Source organism: Bactrocera latifrons, unplaced genomic scaffold (genome assembly GCF_001853355.1).
Source record: "Bactrocera latifrons isolate USDA-ARS-PBARC rearing strain unplaced genomic scaffold, ASM185335v1 scaffold_27, whole genome shotgun sequence".
Classification (NCBI taxonomy): domain Eukaryota; kingdom Metazoa; phylum Arthropoda; class Insecta; order Diptera; family Tephritidae; genus Bactrocera; species Bactrocera latifrons.
The window spans coordinates 915,138-939,220 of record NW_017536296.1 but is presented as its reverse complement, the minus strand read 5'-3'; the positions used below and the strand labels follow the sequence as shown (position 1 = coordinate 939,220).

The following is a 24,083-nucleotide window of genomic DNA, read 5'->3' as shown; positions in this document are numbered from 1 at the left end:
AGGATATGTAAAGTCTAAAGTCTTCTCTTCCGTTCAGGCCTTGCAGATAAACATCATGCTGTCATTCGCTAGTTACCAGTTGAAATGCTCGAACGGGTCATTGAAAATTGGACTCAACGGAGGGATCATCTGAGACATAGCCGGAACCAACATTGGAAAGCGATAGTATTCTAAAAAATAAATGCTAAGTAATGTTCTTTGATAATAAACATTTCTCATTATTTTTGAAGTTTTTATGTTTTTTTTAAGTAGGTTATCTCGAAATGGATCACCCTTGAAAGGCAAAATGCGTGCTTCTGTTTGAATTCACCTCCTTGCCTCATTTGCATTTTAAAAAATATGGGCATCTTACTTTTTTCCAAATAATTTTTTGTTTTATTCAATTTAGACCCACATACATATTAATATTCATATCTACAAATATTTTGTCTTTATCGATTTTTTACTCTAAACATACATACTTACAGATATATTCAGCTTAAGTCTATTTAATCATTATTCAGACACACACACATATACATAAAAGTACATAAATATGTAAATACTGATTTCTGTCAAAATCTTTATATTTTTTTATATAAATGCTTTGGTATCAAGTTGTTTATACAAGTAGCAGAATTCTGCTAAGCATTTCCCTATGCCGTTGACTGTTGCCTGGCTGCTTTGACACCGAGTCGTTGCATAATAAACAAGACGCTGAAAAAGTAATAATATTAATAAATTTATTTATTTCGTTTTTTTTTTTTAAATACACTTACGTAATTAGCACAAGGCATATGCAATAAATTGCGGCACTCAACAGGTAAAACGCACCAGGATATGACTCCAGTGTCGCTCTGTAAATGCCGGTGTAAACCGGCGCTGAAGCCAGCGGCGAAAGCGTTTGCAATGAAGAGATCACAGCGTAGATTTTGCCTGCAGTACAAAAGCCAAAAAATGTTGCAACTTAATTTGTATTAAAGCCCAGAATTTATGCGCCAACTCACCGATTTCGGTGGCTTCTACTAAGCCTGCGAGTACCGCTTGCAACATCGGACTGTTAATGCCACCCATGAAACCACAAGTCGCGGCCAAATACATCTGCCAAAATGCCTGCGCCAATGAGCGTATTAAACTATCAGTGAAACAACCCAACAAGCCAAGCATGGCGACAACTGTAAGAGGTGTCTTGAATAGCTGCAAATAATTTTGGAATATTTTTGTTATTTTTTGATACAATATTTCATATCAACTCTTTAAACTCACCACTCGCAATATCAGTAAAATGAGACCACAACCAACCATTTTAATGCAGATCGTGACGGCATTAAAGGTCGTGAATTGCTGCAGCGTGAGATTGAATTTGTTGCGTAGGAACAGATAAAATACGTTGGACTCACCCTCTGCAAAGAAAAATCTATTAATATTTATCGAATTTCAAAGTCGAAATCTACACACAAATATTTGAAAGAATATTCCAATGTTGATTTTATTTAAAAAAAATTAACTAGTGGCAGTTTGTAAAACTTTTTGATGTCTATAAGTTAGTATTTCATTTAAAATTTCCAAACAGGTGGCAACCCTTCCAAACCTATGTTCAAGCAAAGTCTTCCTTAGAATATACAGTTTGATAACCACTACATTGTAATATTTCGTTAATCTTATGCGCTTTACTGCTAGTAAAGTTTCAAATAGGTGGCAGCTCTATACTAAAATCAGCTAAAACTAAAATTTATCTAAAACACATTACATTTATTATGTCTTTTACAAATGCCTTTCACAAATGCATTATATTTCTAACCAACTTTGCCATATTAATTTTATTTTAGCAACTCGCTTGAAAAAAAATTATGAAAAGGTGGCAACTGTTAAAAAAATAGCTTCAAAATAAATATTATTTAAAACTGTATGTTTTGAAAACAATAATTCAGTATTTCATTAAAAATATGAATTTCTAAAACAGGTGGCAACTTCAGGCAAAATTTTTTTCAACTAACATCTTCCTAAGAACCTACAGTTGATAGCCACCATATTGTAAGAAATCGTTAAATTTATTCGTTTTATTGATTAAAATTTTTAAACGGGTGGCAACTCTGTTTAAAAATTATTTATAACTGCACATAAGCTTTTCCAACATTTTTCGAAATTTCAATATTTAGTTTTACTGTTCAGTTTTTCGAACTAAATATTTTCGCACAGGTGGCTACCCTGTTCAGAAATTAGTTATAACTGTACATAAGCTTTTACAAAATTTTTGTAGAAATTAACTGTAATGTTTTTTTTTTGGCTGTCTATTTTTTCCACATAAATATTTTCGCACTAGTGACAACACTCCAGCTACTTCTCTTGAATTAAACAGAGCAACTTGAAAATATTCCAATCCTTTACTAAGACTACGCTCAAAATGGTACTCTGTTATATGTATGTATGTACAACGCAATTGTAATTTCGTTCGTGTTAGTTATGCTGTCCTTAAAGAAGTTTTACCTCAAAACCACCTTAAACCACTAGATGGTGTTAGAACTAATCAATACTTACGCGTTACAAATGTTGTAGTGACCAAGGTGAACATTATGCACCAAATAATGGCACGATCATAATGTGGCCTGCGCTTTAGACAGCTTCTTACCAAGTCCTTGATCAAGCCGAACTTGAAGAACTCTCGCAAGTGTGACTAATGAAAGATAAAAGGAATCTCAATATTATTTTCAAACGGTTTCCCAGCCATTAAAAACAACTTACCTCCTTTCGTTCGTGTTGTATCTGCAAACTTTCGTCCACGAAGAACAGCAAATACAGCAACGCTAGCAAATCAATACTGGCAGCAATAGTGAATACGCCTATCGTACCGGTTCCAGCCAGTATATAACTGCTGATCACATTGCCAATAAGCATACCAATACCCAAGGCGCCATCTACAAAGAACATACTATATATGGGAGGGTATATTAATAAAATATGTGGTCAACGATTTTAATAAATTTCATTTTGCTCAACACCTACCGTCTTGCCTTACCGCCTTCGTCCGACACATCGGAGACTAGACAAAACACCATTGTTATTAACGCGCAGGTGCCACCGGTCAAAGCCAATGGTACATTCGATAATATATAAACCCATGGATTCAAGGGTGTTAACAGAGATATTGCTGCGAGAATTGTTGTTATAGAGTGTCCGATGAACCCCGCTATTTGACGAAAACGTTTCGTTGCATGCATTTTTTTTTTTGGAATTTTTTTCAATTATTAAAAGAAAGTGCTTACCTGAGAAAGTTGCTACAAGCACCGGTCTGCGTCCAAACTTATCCGACCAAGGTCCAATAAATAAACTGAGGAATGCTGGCAAAACACTGCTTATCACCGAACTCGTCATTATAATGTTGGCCACATAGGGTTGTACTTTTGTTTCGATTTCCTTCAAATACGAGATGGATATAATATAACAAGTAAAATTTATTATTAAATTGAATAAAATAAAAATTAACGCTAAGAAAGACTTTGTCGTCATTCCAAACTATTTTGTAAAAGTTTGAACAGTTAAAACTATTTTGTCTATGAAATTATATCTGACGAGCTGAGTCGATTTAGCCACGTCCCTCCGTCTATCTGTATAAACGCGAAATTACCCTTCGGTTTTCGAGATATCTATCTGAAAATTTGCACACGTCCTTTCCTCCTCTAGAAGCTTTCAGAACCTCCGATATCGGATATAGCATATATATTAACGAAATTTCGTGTGGATTATGGTTTAAGGCAATGTTACAATCTCCCAATAAATGTTTTAGTTCGAACTACTATGACATAGGTTAGTTGGCTGATCAAAGATCGGACGTGGATATTAGTCTTATCACAAAGGCACTCGATGCTATTTATAGCTTGGTTATTTACTTCTTGACCAACCGTGAACGCGCTGTTAATGAGTTCAAGGCTTGTATCGCCGCTGTGCTATCTGAGTGAATGGTCACTTTTCTGAAGGAGGCTCCACTCCGGAGCAGTAAATAGCCAGCTAGTCTGAAACTGGAGTTGATAGAGAGTTCTTGACAGTAAACTTCTCAGATATCGGTCTGGCGACAAGTGATCCGGTATGAAGTGAAAGTGTGTGAGAATATCCGAATGTTCAGATACATGTTCTGTTAAGAAACCAGATTATCTGAGTCTGATAGCAACTTTCGCAGCCATTAATCTTCCAACGACGTCTCGGGCACTATGTGCAAGTTGGCGTTAAGTGCCATGATTGGAATGAACCTTGATGCACTGAACATGCTAATGAGCGCCTCCCGTTGAACACTCTCGAGTTTCTTTGCATGTGTCTTCTTTAGAGCCCTCCAGTACATAAAGACCCTGTAGAACATAATAAGCTTAACTGTGGCCTTTTTGGTTAGAGATCCCACCTGTGGCCAATGGCTTCTCTACAGCACTATCAATTGCCTCTTCCATCAAAGCTTCCTTTCCAGAAGGGGCTCTAGATATTTCACTGTATATTGGCAGACGTATTTGCGGCAGCGGTATCACCGGGATCTTATATCTTCTAGGAAGTGAAACCATCACGGCACTCGGGAACTTTCCTTTGACCAATGACATATAGTTGAAATACAAACTCTTAAGACAACGATTTTTTATACTTCTGTTAGGGGTATTACTTAATGCATCGGTACGCCCCAAGTTTAAACATTTTCTTGTTTTTTTTTTTTTTTAATTCTTTTTCGCTTACAAAAAGTTACTGTAGTTTGTTCATGTGCAATCGTTTTAAATAAGATCGCTACGAAAGTAGCTTTAGTTTGTACAATTTTAGTTTTACTCCTTTAGTTGTAACAAATTCTTTGAGAGTTATCTATTATTTATTGCCATTAAGACTATGAGCCTCTAAAATATTGTTAATAAGGCTTCAAAAGGAATACGTCGTGGTGCTTTTTGCCAGACTTTGTGTAGACCGACTCTTTCGAGTATTACCTTTATTTTTTGATATTCATTGTTTCCTTGTGAAGGTCATAATCTCATAATCATAATCGAGGTTGCATGTCCCCATCATGTAAAGAAAAATATCAGAAAATAGTCGCTGAGAATCAGATTTGGAAAATACGGTAAATGCGGAAGCAGTTCGAAGTCCAATTCATGGATTTTTGCCATCGTTTTGACTGACTGGTGACAGAGTGTACTGTCTTGACAAAATATCCCTTTATTTTTCTTCAAATGTGACCTTCTTTCGGCCCACGGTCCGATAACGCTATGGTAATAGTCACTAATGGTCTTTGCTTATTCAAGGTAGTCAATAAAAATTATTCCATACGGATATCTGTCGATTAGGCTTCGTTGTGACATTATGGATGCAAAAGCTCGGATTTATTACTCTTGAACATCTCCAAATTCGTCGTTATTTCTGGTCAAAAGTGAGCTCGCGTGGCACTCACTTTGCACAGAGCTTTTTCATACCCAAAAATTTCTGAATTTGTGATTGATGTACTCGTACACGTTCAAGCAGTGTCTGCTTTCTCGAAGGTCATCCAAAATTTGTCAAAAAGCAAACAAGAGATAGAACGTCGGGGTTGAAATATGTATGTATTTCATTATCATTGTACCTAGTATTTTCCAATCGCAATACGTATTTGTTAACTATTTCGCTTACTATTAAAATGGTTTTAGGTTTTCTATACAAATAGTGGACTTTATGTTTCGGATAATTTCCCATATTCCCAATTCCACCCTTTTTAATATCAGTTACTCTGGTATTGTGAATTTGAGAGTTTAATTTTGTTTTGAAAATGACGAATACCGTTAGGTGTAAAATATAATTCTAGACGAATTGTCTCATACTTATTTTACTTTCGTAATGGATTATTAGTAATTTGTTATTTTTTAACAGAACTCAATCGTTATCGCCTATATCGTGGTTAGTCATTATTGCTGATAACCATAAACGATAATTTTTAATACTAAATTAGCACGCAAATGCAAAATGTCAGATATTAAATTTTAATAACTTTTGTTATTTATTTAAAAAAAAAAATCTTAAATTTAAAATAAATAATTTTGAAATATTTTGTATAATTTTACTGGCTTTACTCACAGCTGTTTGATTCGTTTCCGGTACAATGCCCAACATCGGCTTGCACACAGTCACATTATACTCGTAAACCACCGTACACGTTTGATAAAGTATCTGATTCTGCAAAACAGCGCCTGTTTTTGGAGTTTTACACTTGTGAAATACTTTTATTTTCCCAAAAATTCTAACTCAACGCTTTTGAAGCAAACTTACTTGCAAGCACTGAGGCAACGTATATTAAAAACACTGCTGGTTCGATTATTGTACGATTTTTTGGCGGCTTTGGGGGCGTAAGCGTGTTGGCTGCCGCAAAATTAGAAATATCGTCGTGCTCTTGATTTGTTGGTAAAAATAAAATTTCGCGTTCCTCTACGTTACTTTGCGGCATGTTTGTACTTTAATTATTATTTATTAAATTAATTTACAAGTTCGATCACAGCAACTCTCTAATTAAGTGTCTCATAAGCGTTGTAAATCACTACTAAACAAAATAGCTTCGATATTTCATTGTTTGGTTTGCACTTTGCGCGCTCTTTGTCGGCGCTGCCACTATGTGAAATAAGTTTTGAGATTTTTATTGTATGTCTTGGGTATTTTTCGGTTTTCCTTTCCATTTTTGACAAAAAGAATATCTCATTATCAAAGAAACATTTTCCTCGAGTTTCAATAATATATTTCACAGATAGCCGATATTTTCAATATGCATACAATTGACTAAAGTATATGAACTCAACTGATTTTGTTACTTATTTCTGGGGAATTTTTTTTTTTCAATCTCTTGATCTCTTTTCTCTCTCAATAAATAAAAGTAATCTTAAAAGAAAAAAGAGTTTCGCGTTGGTACGTATGAATATCATTGAGTCTTTAAATTTTGTAAACAACAAACGAAAGAGAGAGTGGTAACCGCTCAGCTGTGTGTATTAACGCTCAATATTTACGACTAAATGAGTAGCTCTTCAATTGGCAATAGAGAGATAAATATATGTAAGTAAATAAAAACAAAATCTCCAAATGCATTTGAAGATAAGTGGCGCTATGAGTCAAACAGTGAAATAATACGCTATATAATATTTATGTGGAAGGTTTTTGGAGGCTACGGCCTGCAATAAACCTAATTTTTAATACCATTTGTATCAGAAGAATAAATTGGTTCTAGGAAATCAAGAAATATGGAACGAATTTCTCTATAGTCATACTGCCTACAATTACAGTTTACTATAGTAACTTATTAAAAAAGGCATTGAAATAGAAAAATTCTATCCAATAAAGAAACAGTTTTAGGTCTGATCTGTTTTTTGCCGGCCGGAAGCGTGCTGTACTTGTATCGTGATTTATATGTTGGTATACGAAATGTCAATAACACATGTTTATTTTGACAGCTATCTACCTACGAAATTGTATGCGTACCTCTATAAAAATATCCAAAAAGTTTCTTGAGAGGAAATTGAGTGTCTGACGTAGGTTATAATTGTTCTGCATTGAATAATAGTGACTTAACAAGTGATGCTATTTAGATATATCATATATATATTAGATATCACTGGGGATCTATACACGAAAAATTAAAATTGGTGAAGTTGAAAAAAGAGCATAAAACTGTTCAAAAATGAGTGAAAATAATGGAGAAATTCGCTATATTTTAAAATTTTTGTATATAAACGGAATGAATGCCACGCAAGCCACCAATGAAAGTGTGTTGTGAAGTTTATGGGAATGATGCTGTACAAGTTCGTGCAGCACAACAATGGTTGGCTCGCTTCCATTCTGGAAATTTCGAATCTGTGCGAAAAAGTTCATGGTCCAAACGTGGTGAAGCTTAACATATGACAAAAAGTAGTCCACCAAAATGGTACATATTTGGTTCAGGATTTGTGCATGAGTCAGTGCATGAGTTCCAAAAAGGTGCAAGTGTAAAAATGTTTGGTTTCACCCGAACTTAGCCCTTGCTTACTTGTTTATTATATTTTTGTACTTTATCTAAGCCTACATTATGGAAAATTAGATAATTATTTCCACCATAAGCCTTCACCTCATTACTGTTTATTAGTGAGCAAACATGACAGAGTTATAAGCACCATATACAAAGAAAATATGTAAATAGAGACAAATAGATAGATATTTCGAAAAGGAAAAAAAAAAATGGTTGTGGTTATTTTATTTTAAAATTCTTTGCTCAGCCATTGATATACACTCGTCCCCACGCAAACCTTACCACTATTTTTCGTTCGTTCGGGATTTTCTTAAATTTTGTTTTTTTATATGTTTTTAGTAAGCATAGGTATACTAAATTATTTTATCTAATTATAATTTTAGTTTTTAGTTTATTACATTTAATGAGTTATACAAAAGCGTCCGATTTTATTGTTTCTAAAGTGATACACTTACTAAATTTCAAGTGAAAAAATAATTAAAATTAATTTCAAATATAGTCCAAATTAAATTAAATTAAAAAAGTTAAAAATATAATTTTTTCATCGCATGTCAGAGTCTTACATTTCGAGCTCATTTTGTAAACCTCGCTAACTTTCAAATGATTTTGGCTATAGCTGAATGTGTTTTGTATTTAACTTTTAATATTTTTGATTATTAACATGTCATTAACTTATTTCTAAAAAAAAAATGTCTATACCGCAAAAATTACCGCTATAAAATTTGGTCAAATATGCACAATACTTGAAAATTTTGAGTGGCCACGAGTGTAAATCTGTTTTTATCCCGTTCCCACGACAGCCAGGTCTACGAAAACCGGATTTTTATCCGGCCAAGGACTGTCAACTCGGCAGAATTCTGCCGTTACAACAACAACAACAACATCTGTTTTTATCATATATGTATTTAAGTTTTTTCAATAAAGATATCTATCCGGACGAAGATTGAATTATCGCTAAATCCGGTAAATAGAGCTAGCCTGTCTATTTGTATGATAATAGGCGTTAACAGTAACTATAGAGGCAAAAGTATAGTTGGAAAAAAGTCGGAGAAATTTCAACAAATATGCATGAGAATAGTATTTGATCTAAAATTATATTTGTAAAAGAGTATGCCCCATCTGAAACTTTAGTATTTTCCATTTTCTGATATTTTGTGGATTACATTACAAAAGAACTGCGCCGACTTGGTGACCAAGAATGAATTATGAACAATTTTAATGCCTGGTACTGATGTGCACTGTATTCCAGTGAGGGCCTTCTTCATCGTTTGGAACAAATAGGATTCAGACGCGACAAGGTCGATGGTTGTAAAGCATGTGAAGCACAACTTACCACCCACTATTTTGCAAGCAATATTTAACTGATGTTCCAAACATGAGGCCGCTAGTTGCATTTTGGAAAATTGCCCGGTTCTTGTGGCGAATTGCGGTAATTTTTTGGCAATCGTTGCTACAATTTGATAAGTTCTTTTCAGTAGCGTTCGCCGTCAATGATTTCACTTGGTTTTAGAAACTCGTAATATAGCTCGCTTTTCTGATCCCACTAAATACAGAGTATAACTTTGACGTCATGGATAATAGGATTTGCTAGTTGCACAGGTTTTCCATATGGTTTTTTGCGTTTAGGGTTGTCGTAATATACCCATTTTTCCATCATCTGTTAACACCCGACGTCTTTGGTTTTTTTGGATTTAAGTAGCATTTGCCAAATCGTCTTTTAACACCGAAGGCGGTGAACACAGTAGACGCCCATAAGATTTTGTTATCGATAAAAACATTAAAAATAATTTTTCGATGACCGTGAGGTAAAATTTTTTAAGATAGCAATCACTCGAAAGATGTGAACCGATAGTGTAGTACATTATATTATTCACAAATATTTGGGTATGAGAAAACTCTGTGCCAAGTAGATCTCGCGAAAGCTCATTTTTGTTCAAACACAATGTCGAGTTGATAATTGGGAGCAGGGTTTGGAGTTGTTCAACCGCAATAAACCTGAGTTTTTGCGTCAGTATGTGACAATGAATGAAATATAGCTCCATCATTTCCCTCCGTAGTCCAATCACAGTCGTCCAAGTGGACTGCATATAATGAACCCGCTCCCAAAGCGTGAAAAAATGCTAAAGGTTCGATTATCCCACGGTTATCTCCTATTCAATTCGACGCAACTCTTAATTTCACTTAACAACTTGATTTCCAATAATATTCAAGATATGTGATTTATATCACTGATCACTTCTCCATTCACTCACTACACTTATTATCACTGGATATAAATAGTTTTATTTTATAGTAAATAATTACTTTAATTACCACTACTTCCATTTAATTACCTACGTAGGTATAATTAAAATAATTTGTGTTATGTGCGTACTCACTTTGGAAGTCTCATTTTTGGCAATAACTCCCAGCATAGGCTCACAGAGTTCTTTGTCGTAATTAAAGACAGCGTGACAGGTCTGATAGAGTTGTTGATTCTGCAAAACGGCACCTTTTTTCGTGAAATAAAAAATTACTCCGTTAAGTCTATTTCACACTGACACTTTTGTAGAATACGCAGAACAAGTGCCTTACCGGCCATTGCTGTGGCAACGTAAACCAGAAAGACTGCCGGCTCAATCACGGTGTGTTTATTTTTTTCCACAGGCTTGCTTGAAGCCATATTAATATTGGTACCCGGTACATCTTCTGGTGTTTTGGTTTCGATTATTTGAAATAACGGTAGCGGCGTAATTTCCGGTGTTGAAGTGGGTGTTAGCGGCATTGCAGTACCAACTTCGAAGACGAACTGCTCGAGAGAAGTCAACGAGTGTCGCGCATTCAGATTCAACGAGGTTGGTCGACGCGCTGCCATTGTGTGTTTCTTGTTTAAATTAAGATTTCGTTTTAAATCAGCAAAAACCAGTCACACAAATTTACTCCGTGCAGCTGCGCATCCGAGTTTATACTATATCGCTTTAAACTTCAGTTTAGTTACTATAATATATACAGACTTCACACATCTGCCTTGTTTAAATAGAGCGTGAGATAACGAGAGCGTTTCTATGATTGCACTTGTAGCTGGCTTATCCAAATACATAGATAATTTCGACATTAAACACGTTGACTCACCACCGACAGGTACTTTTTGGGTTTGTTTACATTTATTTCACACTCGCTGCGTTTTAGATATATTCTAATAACCAGTGTACGTCAGACTGAAACTATGTACTATGTTTATTTTCCTATACCTAGCTAGCTATAGTTAGCTATAGCGTCAGTAAGGTAATACTGCTACGTAATTTCGAAGAAATTTCGAAAGTGTTTTAACAAAACTGACTTTTGTTTATTATTATTCTTTTTAATGTTTTTATTAGTTTATTCTTAAAATGGCAGACGTTTTCTGCGGTTGCTACAGTCCGAAAGACTCTAATATTGGTAAAAACTTTTTTCGTATTTCAAACTTCAAGTTGTCGACCACTTTTTGCCACTTTTCCGCTAGATACATCATTCCATCAGTGTAAAACTTTTCTGGCTTCCCGGCGCTAAACTGCTACAAGTAATTTTCACAGGCATCTCTTGAAGCCAACTTTACTCCATTAAGGGAGTTCTGCATTGATTGAAACAAATGGTATTTCGATGATGCAAGGTCTGGGCTATATTGTGGATGCATCAAAACTTCCCAGATAAGCTCTCCCAGATTTTGCCGATTAATCAAAGATGTGTGTAGTCTAGCATTGGCTTGATGGATCTGTTGATCTGTTCTGTCCGTTTTCTTTCGATTGCTTGCTTCAATCTAATCAGTTGTTGTCATTAAAATGTAGAATCATTCATTCGACCAGGCTGGATCAGTTCATAGTGGATGATTTCCTTTTAACCGTAGCTTTGCGAGCATTTGTTGACCTTCACCACGTTTGGACCATGATCTTTTTCGCACATTATTGTCGTATTTGATCCACTTTTCGTCTCTTGATACCATTCGCTTCAGAAATGGTTCGATTTCATTTCGTTTTCGTAAAGAATCGCAGATCGAATCGTTAATTCGGCCCATTAAATTTTTCACAGGCAATTCATGTGGTACCTAAACATCTAGCTAGCATTGACGATGAATTCCTTAGCACTGCCATGGCTGCATATGTGACGATCCTGGTCAATCTTTTCCATAATTTCATCAACTTTTTCAACGATAGGTCGATCAGAGTAAGGTGCATCTTTCACCCGGTTGGACACTGATAGGCAGTTCAGCCTTCTATACACTCCTCCACTAAAAGATCATATGCTGATATTGCCTTTAATGCCGCTTGACTGTCGCTAAGTATGGTGATACGTTGGTTGCGATAATTGCGGTGAAGATTGAGTTCTACGCACTGACCTATGGCAAAGACTTCTGCTTGAAAAATTCTCGGAAAGCGTCCACTTGGTATGGACAGTTTATTATGCGGTCCCGCAATGTCTGCTCCAATACCTTCCGGTGTTTTCCAGTCGTTAGTGTACCACTGGGTAGTGCTGTCTCTGAGCAGCATATCAAGCGTGGAGTCATTCCACTCAGCCATGCCGCCGAGAGTAACTCTGCAATTCTTTGTAACGCCGTTCCTTGGAAGAAGAGTAGTGGGCTTTTCCCTATGGTCTTCATCTGTTTAGACGATTTTATCTTCCCTTTGCCTTATGCCTCGTTACCTGTTTAATCACTAGATGCAGCGGTGTGAGCTCCAGCATTACTTCAAGTGCTACAGTGAGGCAAGTGCGCATTGCCCTTGAAGCGCCGCTCCATAATTTAATAGGCCTTATGATCATGGTATACAGCCATCTTATGATACCTGAATATGTCGGCTAGGCGTCTGGATATCACGAGCGCTTTGGTGGTGACCAAACATAACGGATTGTCGGAAATTATCATAAAGTCATTATTGTGGGCTGAAAAAGGTCTGAGCTGGTATACTTGAGAACAACGGAAACAATTATACAAGGTGCGTTCCAAAGCAAACAAGATTAAAAAAAAACAGAAGAAATAGTTTTTTAGGCAAATTCTATTTGTTTTATTGTACGGTCCAAAAGCATGTGAAACCAGTGTTTTACCTCGTTGGCTGGTATGGCTGCCAGCATGCCGGTGCAAGAAGCTTTCCAAAATGCATTTTTCCGAAAAGAAAGAAGTCGCACGGTGCCATATCAGGTGAATACGGTGAGTGGTTAATGGTTAAAATGTGGTTTTTCGACAAATAATCGGTCAAATGATGTCCTTCGAATGTTGCATTCCAATAAATTTTTGGTCGTCAGTCAATTTGTGCAAAACAAACCGTGCACACACCTTTCGTTAGCCCAAATGTTCGGTCAAAATGCGATAAATCGATGTTTTTGAGACGTTCAATTCCATTTCCATGAATTTCAGTGATTATTTCGTCTGATTTCTGATGAATTCACTCACAGTTTCGATGAAATTTGCGGTGAACTTCACTGGCAGATCTCACCAACTAGTCGACATATAGATAGCGCCACGACATATAGATGGGGGCCGCTTGCTTCAAAAAGATCCTGTTTACTTTGGAACGCACCTTGTATGTAGTATATGTGCATCGGGATAATTTGAACGCCAATTTCACACATTTCCTGCATTAAGAGAGCGTTCTACCTTGTTAGCTCATAAACCTCCTGTTTTTTTTTTCTAACCATAATAGGTAAAAGGTTGAAATTTTTTGCATACCTGTCCGAAAAATGACATGATGACTGTCCCGTAAAAAATTTACCCTTTTATTCCTTAAGATTATGACGTAACTGTTTATGGCATTAGTCTCAATGGGGACTTGTTTTTTTTTTCTCTATAATCTGACGATTAACAAAATGTATAACATTTGGTGTCAACACTTCAAACTATTAAGATGTCTTGCAATCAAGAAAAAGTGCGCGAATTGGTTTTGTCCACTTACCTGGAAAATCCAGAATTAAGATATTCAGTTATAGCTAAAAAACTGGAGCATCGGAAAGTACTGAAAAAAGGGTTGTTTCGAATTACAAAAAGGGTGTACCTACTATACGAAAAAAAGGTTCAGGTGCAGAAGGAAATGAAGGAAGTTTTTAAGCAGAATCCCAACACTTCAGTACGAGATGTTGCTGTTAAAGCAGGTAACTCTAAAAGTACTGTACAAAGGATAAAGAGTGATAGTAAACTAAAGACATATAGAGTTCAAAGAGTCCCAGCTCGTTCCGATGAAAAGCGATTGGTTGCTCAAAAACGAGCTCGAAATTTGTATGAAGGATACCTAACAAAATTTGACTGTTGCGTGATGAACGACGAAACCTACGTTAAGGCAGATTTCAAACAGTTACCGGGGCATGAATAATATACCTGTATGAAAAAGGGGCAAGTACAGAGAAAATTTAGGGAAAAGAAAATTACCAAATTTGCCAAGCAGTATATGGTTTGGAAAGCGATATGTACTTGCGGTTTGAGAGCAGTTTGTAACACGGGGCATAATCAATTCAAAAAATTATTTTAGCGAGTGCCTTCAAAAACGTCTTTTGCCATTTATTCGCGAACATGAGGGTACTGTAATGTTCTGGCCTGATTTAGCAACCTCTCACTATTCTACAGCTACCATGGAGTTGTATGAAAGCAATAATGTCAATATTGTTCCACCTAATTGCCCAGAGCTTCGACCTATTGAGAGATATTGGGCTCTAATGAAATCCAATCTCCGGAAGAGTAAAGGTACTGCAAAAAATTTACAAGATTGCTAATTTGTCGGAATTACCGATATGGGACCACTATAACATATAGCTGCCTTAGAAACTGAACAATCGGAATCAAGTTCTTGTATGGAAATCACATTTCACAATGCATTGTCACAAAAGTTAACACAGGTTTTTTTTCTAAAGCAACAATGTAGTCTTCGAAGAAATTGTTCAGATCGGTTAACTATAGCATATAGCTGCCATACAAACTGAATGATCGGAATCAAATGCTTGCATGGGAAACTTCCTCATTTGATAATATATTTTCACGAAATTTGGTATGAGTTATTGTTCATATACATAATGTAATATCGGAAGAAATTGTTCAGATCAGCTCACTATAGCGTATAGCTGATTGAAATTAGGAACTCGTATGGAAAGCTTTCGCATTTGACGTGGTATCTTCACGAAATTTGACATGGATTACTGCTTAAGGTAATAATATAATCTCCGAAAAAATTGTTCAAATCGGATTACTTTAGCATATAGCTTCCATACAAACTGAACACATAGTTACTAAAAGAAATGCACCTGTGAAGGGTATATTAGGTTTGGTGCAGCCGAAGTTAACTGCTTTTCTTGTTTTTGTCAAAATTCGTTTTATTTATTCAACATAGTTCTCTACAAGGGTGATTCACTGTTTATAGCGACCCTTCAACTTTTCGATACCATTTTTATACTCATGCAACATATTGCTACAGAGTGTTATAGTTTTCTTGACCTAACGGTTATACTTATGTATCACCTAAAACTGAGCGATATAGATATAGTATATATGTATATAAATGATTAGTATGATAAAAGGTGTTGATATTTCGAGTGACAGTGTCGAAAAAGTGGTTTCAAGAAAACTTGTTTAAAGTTTTACAACATGCCTCAACCGGTCTCATTGCCATGACACTAAAACTGCTATAATTTTGAAAATAATTTATGTTTTGAAAAACTTTTCAGCCGGGAAAATAACTAAATTTTCATAGATTTCAATGTTTTAACTCTTTTTTTATCTCATTAAAAAGTTTTAAATCGATAGTTTTTTGTAATGTAGATATATAATCTAAGTTCCTTGTTTTGTAATCCATCACGATATAATATGTGAAATTTTAATTGTGATCATTTAAGGCATTTTTGATGACATATTTTGTTGTATTTCCATTTTACATGTCTTATTTCAAATATAATATTAATTAATTTTTTAAAAAAAAACTTAAGTAGCTACTTAGTCACTACTTTATTTAATCAAACTTAAATTTTAAACGGTAAACTACGCTTTTAGGATGACTCAGAAGCGATAATAAAAATTAATTGCTACCAACTATTTCAGTTATTATACTTTCGGCCGAGTGTCACTTATCACTTTTAAGAGCGAGGAATCACTTTTGTGATAACGATATGCAACACTAAAACTATTTAGATACGAGGTGTGTTCAAAAAGTATCGCGATTTTTGTATTTTAAAAAAAATTATTTATTTATTCATGAATATCTATTTTGTCCCCTTCAAAGTAATCCCCATGAGATATTATACACTTGTGCCAACGGTTTTTCCAATCTTCGAAGCACTTCAAAAAATCATTTTTTTTTTTATTTCCTCCGTATATCTGACCGTGTGAAAAACATAGCACTTCCAATATTGGCAAACCAAGTTGTATCCTGTTGATCATCACCTCAAATGCAATTTTCACTGGAAGCGAAATACGTTTGAACTGAAATGGCAAATCATTGGAACTCAAAGGAATTCGTAGAATCAAGCATTCTGTCCACTTGTACTTGATAGGTGCGTCACAATCAGTCCGATTGCATTACACAGTTTCGGTGCATGAAGATTGTGAAACATAATAATGACAGATCCAACGTTGAGACGCAAATGATGTGGTGGCATGCCAAGCCTCTACAAAGAGTTTAGAAATTCTACTGGATAATTCACGGCGTCGTCTTTATTGTGAAGACGATCGATTGATTTATATGAGCGCAAGTCTCCCGGAATTTACTTTTAATCTTCCAGTTTAAGTTAACAACATCGGTATGTTTGGCAGTAGTTACGATAATTTGGCCAATCTTCGGATAAATATTCGTGATGAGTTCATCTTTCGTGAATTGATAAACGGCGAATGGAATTGATATCAAGCCAACGGAAGTAACAACCGGAATTGACCCATTTCCAATTTTTAGCGAAAACGATGTAAAATGTCTTTGGCAATGTTATTTTTGTTCGCTGGCTTACTTCTCCAAAACTTACACAGACCGTACCATTTACAGTTCGCAATGATCCAAATGAAGTTGAACCGCTAACATTAATCGAAGGTAGAAACCATCGTCATTTTACGGGTGGATTGTATAAATTCGTCCTAAGGAATTAGTTGAGCACACACCTGGATGTCAATCTACTGGTTTGCCTTCCTTTCTGCGTAACTATTTCTTCGACGATGCATTCCATGTAYGTCAAGATATTTCCGAATAGAGCAATGTTCTCGCAAACAGATCACTAGCGAAAGTTGAGAAAAAACTCGTAAATGTTAATTTTGTTGCTGGCGGTGTTTTCATTAGCTGTACTGTATTCTTTGAGTTGAAATATACTCTTTGGCCATTCTTAAAATTAACTGCGAGCCGCACAACGGTCGGAAAGCGTTCATGAAATGCAAAAATAAATATCCTACAAAGCGCTTTATTGCAGTTAAGTTATCGACCCATTTGATACTTGCTGATCTCATCTCGTTCAAAACCAATTACCGCCATGTTGCTTCCTTTAGTGACGTACTTACAAACGTATTTTACCGACTACACCAAACTGCAATACTCAACATTAATATGAGTTTTGAATATGAATTAGTGGCGAATATAGTACGATCCATGAGTTGTCAACTTCGATATTCATTCTTCAAATTGAAATGCTGTGTGTTCTGCCATTGTCGTGTGGTGAGCTACGCCGATAGAGTGGATATCCATCATTTCTAGTTTGTGTATCCGAAAGAAAAGCACGTGGATAGTGTTTCGTGCATTTATTGTCAGCCATACAAACCGAAAAGGGATTGTAATGTTCGAAAGGTTCATGAATCATATTGGTTTTCACCACTTCGAATATTATTGGATCTTTCTCTGCATCAGGAATTTCCGCAGAAATAATTTCATCAATTTGTTCTGGTGTAATCAACAGAGTACATCTAGCATCCAACAGCACCATCCAACATCGTAACTTTTGTTTTTTGAAAAGTTGTGCTATGACATCCTGACGATTGATTGTTGATTGACCGCGATCCATAATCCCGCACGTATGTCATTGCATCCTGGGAGTGCTTCTTGCCTTACCTTGCCTTTGGACTGCAATACGTTGCTCGCACAAAAAAAAAAAAAAACGCTGACCGATATTAGGAAATTAAAAATATATATATGGAAAAATTACTTTTTGGCATTATCCAAGTTTCCGACTTTCCGTCATGAAAACAATAAGGTATTTTTATTTTTAAACCTCCTCCGATCCACAACGAATAACCTCTGAAAATTTCATCTAGATTGTCGCAACCGTTCTCTTAGCGTTACTAACAAACAAACATTCGTTCGTTTGTAAGGGGAAAAGAAATGGGCTGTTTTTAGGGTTTTTAGGCTGTTTTTTTTCCAAAATTTCTTGCAGTAAAAACCACCCTTGAACCTCAACGGCCACAAAGAATTATCAAATTTGGTTCAGTCGTATGAAAGTTATGACCGTACATACATTTTGGCGATTCTTTTTTATTTATATAGATGGCAAACCAGAGTTCTTTTTAGTCAACTATCAGAGTCAATACTTTGAGACTAACGCTAGAGACAGTTAAGGGAATAGTAACTAGTCACAAATTGAGACTTTACCTCAAAATGTCTCAAATATTGACAGAATTCCACTATTAAATGAAAAATACTATTTTATGTTTCAAACGAAATTGAATACCACTACTGTATATATAATACAAGTACTTGTATTTAAATGCCTGAGGATTGTATTTTGTTTTTTTTTTTTCACTTTGTATACTCTTGCAAACATATTGCTTCACTGAAGTTTCAAGTTTTGTAAAAAGGTCTGCCAAAAATCAAATTTTTAGTTTTGTTTTTCCTTCGTCCAAGTTCTAAATTAAGGTTTTAACTAAAACACGTATTTTTTCACATTAGACGATCGTGGAAGGAGTTATCCTGCCAACGCGGGCGCATCTTTTTTTCGAGGGTCACCGGAAATGGCGTCGCAATGAGCGAGTTTAATATTTCTTTGTTAGCAGTATGTTTGTAACAATAAAAAATTACAATTAAATATTTGATTTTTTATATGAGATATTTTTACGCGAGAAAGCCCGGGGTTACATGGTTAACGTGTAAAATTGGGCGAAAACTTGACTCTATGTAATTAACATATAATATCTGGGTGACTTTACTTCATGAAAGCCATGAATGTACTATAGGCTAAAGTAGATAAAATCCATATAAGTACTACATATCGTCACTAAAAATGCAAAGCAACGATTCTTTAGAAAAATCGAAATTCAGTTTTTTATTGTTTATGATTCACTACATCATATTGCGTATATGTAACACAAAATTTACAGCTTTCGTCGTCAGATATAAACAATATATAATCGTTTTATGACCAAAACTAAAATTTTGTTGCAATATCAGTGGTTTCTATTATATCGTTGTGACTAAACAAGTTACTTACTGACCTAATCTAACGTTTATACTTCATTGAGTACAAATTGGGTACATCTCTAATGAAAAATGTTTTGAAATTGATTTGGTGTTGATTTTTCGGTAGCGCAGTACTCAACTTGTACGCAAGAACAGACAAGCGTTAGATTAGATCAGAGTCTTATATTTCCTAGTAATCACTTGATAGTGGTTCCGGACTATATGGTGAGTGCGTAAGAATCCCCAACCAATCGGACGAAACTTCCGGCAAGTGGCCATCGATATGTGCGGCCTGAAATTGTACGGATGAACCACAATTCCTCTCAGGCTGGAAGAAAAACTGTAAAATATGATACATATTTATTATCCCAAACACTACTAAGTCTAGCGATCACAAAACTGTCTGAGAAGTTTTCTAAGCATGAAATCTTATCTTTATAGATACAGATAACAAAAGTCAACTATGGTATTAAAAACATAATGGATTTCTTTTACTAATCTTTGTACTTCCAAGTGTCAATGAAAAATAATGAAATATCTGCCTTAAATAATTTTATCTTTCTTCTATATCGCCATATATGTATAAGTTTTTTTTTTTTATTTATTGCGGCAATTATATTATTATATAATATTAGGTGAATATTTCCAATTGAACACCGTGACGTATGAGTAATGCATTGTAAACAGCTGCTATGTGTTAACATTTACTGTTAACCAAAATAACAGCTAATTTCCAATTTGCTAATATGAAAAAGCATTTGTTGAATATTTAAGTAATTAAGTAATTTAATTATAAAATATACTTAAAGTTCTATTATGTGTGTATGACAATAACATCTGTTTGTAAATTCAGAATTAGTGCTCTCCACGATAATGTGTGTGATATGCATAAGTCTGTATTTCTCTAAAGTTTACAAAGTAGAGTACTTACTTACATATATATAAGTTACATAAGTATGGCATTTCCGTTATTGTGCTTAGGTAATGATAAATGTTTCACAACCTGATAACAAAATCAAAATAAAAAAAATTAATTGGTCTAATGCTTCAAAGCATTTAGGGATTACACAAATTTGTTAATTTTTTAAGATATCTGCATGGAATTTAATATATATACTGGTCATATTGATAACTCAAAAACTAAGGGATTAGTTCGCGTATATAAACAATAATCAACTTGTCAAATAACGGGCGCTTTATTGTACATCTCATCCATTTAAGTCACACCACTGGAACAGACTTAAAGAGATACTAATGTATTATGAGAGCGTACAAAACAGTTTAGACATTTATATTTTAGATAATTAACATTCTACTTGTAATAATTCGAGTTCCAGAACTTAGAAGGCACACTCTTTTATGAGAGTGTACAACTGCTGCATCGTACGCCGATGACTTTGATATCATTGGGCTCAACACCCGCGCCGTTAGTTCTGCATTTTTCAGACTGGATAAGCAATCATTTGATTTGATCAGTTTAATTAGTAAGTACTACTAACTAGACTGAAAAGGTGTCCTTTTTTGAATAATTTCACACTATCGAACCGGTTAGTTCGTTGGATGGCCGTTAAACAAATAGGCCAAATTAAATGGAGGTTATATGGAAGAAAAAAAAAAACATACTTTCCATCAAAGCAAGAGGCTTTTCAGTCCATATAGTAAAAAAAAAAAAAAAAAAAAAAAAAAAAAAAAAAAAAAAAAAAAAAAAAAAAAAAAAAAAAAAAAAAAAAAAAAAAAAATAATTCTGTATCTCGCCTTGTATTAATGCAATCGGTTTACGTTAGACGCCATTAGAAATATAAAATTAAATATTTTCAGAAAGTTTTGTGATTGATAGTCTCGGTATAGTTTGAACACCCATCAAAGATCATAATCCGCAAAACGGAAACACGCTATATTTTACTGTTTTTCTTCGATAAATAGTGAAGTGTTCGTGAATAGTGATTATGGTACCAATAATGTGACAGTTAATTTGGATTCCGTTCCGGTCATTTGAGCTCTGAGAAAGCAATAGTCGAAAATATCGATAAAATAATAGAAATCATCGGGCACGATCATTGTGTAAGCTGCGACTGCCTATGAGATAAACACTGCACAAAATCGTTTGTAATCATTTAAATAGGCTGGATACAAAAAGAAGTTCGAAAGTATGAGTGGCACAAGTCATATTTGCTATTTTCTTAGAATTTTGAATTCTAAATCCAAATTGACAAATCGGTATAAGGCCCGTTTCTTTAATTATGTTCCGAATCCTCTTATATGTAGCTTCAAGTAGCTTGGGCGAAATAACCAACAGTGAGATTGTACGACATGACGAGGCCGCATGTGTGCTTTGCCAGGTTTTTGTACCATAATGATTTCAGATACCTTTCATAACTTAACTATGTGCTAAATGAAAATTTTGATCGAAAGCAAAACAAAAAAAAATATTTCTTATATATTTCGATAGCCGTGCGGATTTTTCCTTTATTGATATATTACTTGAGTTTTTATTCATTAAACATTCTACACATTATATTATCTAACCGCGATTATACCTCGACTGGTCAAAAATTGGTTTGTATTATATTTCTAACGCAAGAAGGGTTATTCAATATTCCTTTTTGATTTTGTTATGGGAACTCACAGTTTTGGACTCTCCACCATTAAAGTTACAGAGCACGGGCTATGCAAGCCTTTCAAATTTTATACTTAATTTATTCAGTTATAAAAAAGTGCTTAATATGTACTGTATACTTAGAATTAAAATTTTTACATTAATTAACACTAAGTAAACTTTGTCAACCAAAATTTTTTCTAAAAATAAATTATGCAATTTTACTATACATGTATTTGTAACTTTTTCGCTTTAACAATACTCAAACATAAAACACAGGTGCTCTCATTATTAAGCCATATATGAATTAACGTTGATATATTTCTTGGTTTTCGAATTTCGAAAAAGTATTTAGGTACATATACATCTGGCCTGCCAGTCATTAAGCTGCCTCATTGGCCGTGGTTGCTCTGTTACTACTCTTACGCTGCATAATGTATGAAATCCTAAAATTGACGAAAAAAATTACAGAATTAATAAATGTGTCAAGCGTGTTAGTGAAGCGAACTTACGTTATAAGCAAAAAGCTTGCGACATAGATACCAGCGCTGAGAAAGTAGAAGGCGCCAGGAGATGATACCAATGTCGCGTTGTAAATACCGGTGTAGACTGGCGCCGACGCCAAAGGTGATAGTGTTTGCAGTGACGTAATTACCGCATATACTTTGCCTAAAATTCCAAATTTTTTTTTTCTTAATTATAATTTCTATGAAAAAGTAATAAATAGCAGTTTTACCGATTTCTGTGCGATCCACCAAACCCGCAAGTACCGCTTGCAACATGGGGCTGTTAATGCCTCCCATGAAGCCCGCAAAAGCGGCCACATACATCTGCCAAAATTTTTCAGCCAAAGCGCGTATTAGACTGTCGGCGAAGCTACCCAAGAAGCCAAGTATAGCCACCACAGTTAAAGGCACGCTGAATACCTGTAAAGCGATTTTTGTTGTTGTGGTTTAGGTTTTATAAGCATTCTGTGCTAACTGTAATAGAAACTCACCACAAATAATAGTAACAAAATGATGGCACAACCAATCATTTTGATACCAATGCCGATCGCGGTGAAAGTGGTGAATTCTTGCAGCGTGAGATTGAATTTGTTGCGCAGAAACAGATAAAGTACATTCGCTTCACCCTCTGTAAGGAAAAAATAATATTTGTGTGTAACTTATATTAAAATTTAGTACTGAATTTAGTACTTACGCTGCACAAAGGTTGTCGAAATTAAGGCGAACATAATACACCAAATGATACAGCGATCATAGTGCGGTCTGCGTTTCAGGCAAGTTTTAACCAGATCCTTAATCAAATCGAATTTGAAGAACTCACGTACATGCGACTAAAATAACAAAAAAAAAAATTAATTATAATAGTAATGAAATACAAAAAAGCAACCCTACATTCAAAATTTGCAACGCACCTTAGTTCTTTCAAGTTTTATGTTCAAACTTTCCGTTATAAAGATGGCGATATAAAGGAAGGCTACCAAATCCATACTCGCAGCAATTACGAATACCCCGATAGTACCAGTTGCGGCCAGTATGGAACTGGCTATCAAATTACCAACCAGCATACCAATAGCCATAGTACCCTCGACCAAGAACAGGCTACAAAGTATGAAAAATATTTTAAAAATTGTCGGCTGCTAGCGCAAAATAGCTTCGAAAACACCTACCGTCTAGCTCTGCTACCCTCATCACTCACATCGGAAACGAGACAAAATGCCATCGCTATCAAGGCACAGGTGCCACCAGTTAGTGCAAGTGGTATGTGTGATATAATGTAGACCCAAGGATTTATCGGTGTCGCCATAGATATACCCGCTAATATTGACGTTATAAGATGTCCGAGAAATGCCGCTGTTTCAGTAATTAATTTAATTAATTTCTTTGTATTTCATTATTATGGCGAAATTGTTTATTTACCTGCATAGGTTACTACAAATATAGGTCTACGTCCAAATTTATCAGACCAAGCTCCAATAAATAAACTGAGGAATGCGGGCAAAACGCTGTTAATCAGAGAACTCGCCATAATAATCCTGGCCACATAGGGTTGCACTTGGGTTTCGATGGCCTGAAAACAATTTGGAAAGTAAAATATTAGAATATTACGAAATTTTGTTTATTTATTTCATTTAAAATTTATTTTTATTTTTTTTATTTAAATATGTTTTATTATTTTTTTTAAG

General features: G+C 34.9%; 3 protein-coding genes across 5 annotated transcripts in view; 1 reads left to right on the top strand and 2 right to left on the bottom strand.

Moving 5' to 3' along the window:
• Positions 1–24,083, top strand: part of LOC108969910 — a 198,385-nt gene that overhangs the window by 65,033 nt on the left and 109,269 nt on the right. The window lies entirely within an intron of this gene.
• LOC108969905 (tetracycline resistance protein, class A-like) lies at positions 396–10,872 on the bottom strand. Of its 2 annotated transcripts, none has more exons than XM_018934894.1 (10): positions 10,526–10,872; positions 10,330–10,442; positions 3,243–3,393; positions 2,983–3,166; positions 2,722–2,908; positions 2,518–2,653; positions 1,246–1,382; positions 987–1,176; positions 759–915; positions 396–696 (listed from the first exon to the last, which is right to left on the bottom strand). In XM_018934894.1, exons 1-10 carry the CDS (start codon positions 10,803–10,805, stop codon positions 636–638), a joined length of 1,596 nt encoding a protein of 531 aa, XP_018790439.1. In that variant the 5' UTR covers positions 10,806–10,872; the 3' UTR covers positions 396–635. The 2 variants fall into 2 exon arrangements, with proteins under 2 accessions (XP_018790439.1, XP_018790440.1); XM_018934895.1 differs by lacking the exons at positions 10,330–10,442; positions 10,526–10,872 and adding exons at positions 6,043–6,155; positions 6,235–6,736.
• LOC108969908 (proton-coupled folate transporter-like) overlaps positions 22,110–24,083 on the bottom strand; it is a 4,818-nt gene continuing 2,844 nt past the window's right edge. For both annotated transcript variants that reach the window (XM_018934903.1, XM_018934904.1), the window contains 8 exons: positions 23,818–23,968; positions 23,568–23,751; positions 23,313–23,499; positions 23,096–23,231; positions 22,893–23,029; positions 22,632–22,821; positions 22,408–22,564; positions 22,110–22,341 (listed from right to left, as the gene is read on the bottom strand). In XM_018934903.1, coding sequence (XP_018790448.1) covers positions 22,278–22,341; positions 22,408–22,564; positions 22,632–22,821; positions 22,893–23,029; positions 23,096–23,231; positions 23,313–23,499; positions 23,568–23,751; positions 23,818–23,968 — 1,206 coding nt within the window. In that variant the 3' untranslated portion in view covers positions 22,110–22,277. The remainder of the gene's footprint in view (positions 22,342–22,407; positions 22,565–22,631; positions 22,822–22,892; positions 23,030–23,095; positions 23,232–23,312; positions 23,500–23,567; positions 23,752–23,817; positions 23,969–24,083) is intronic.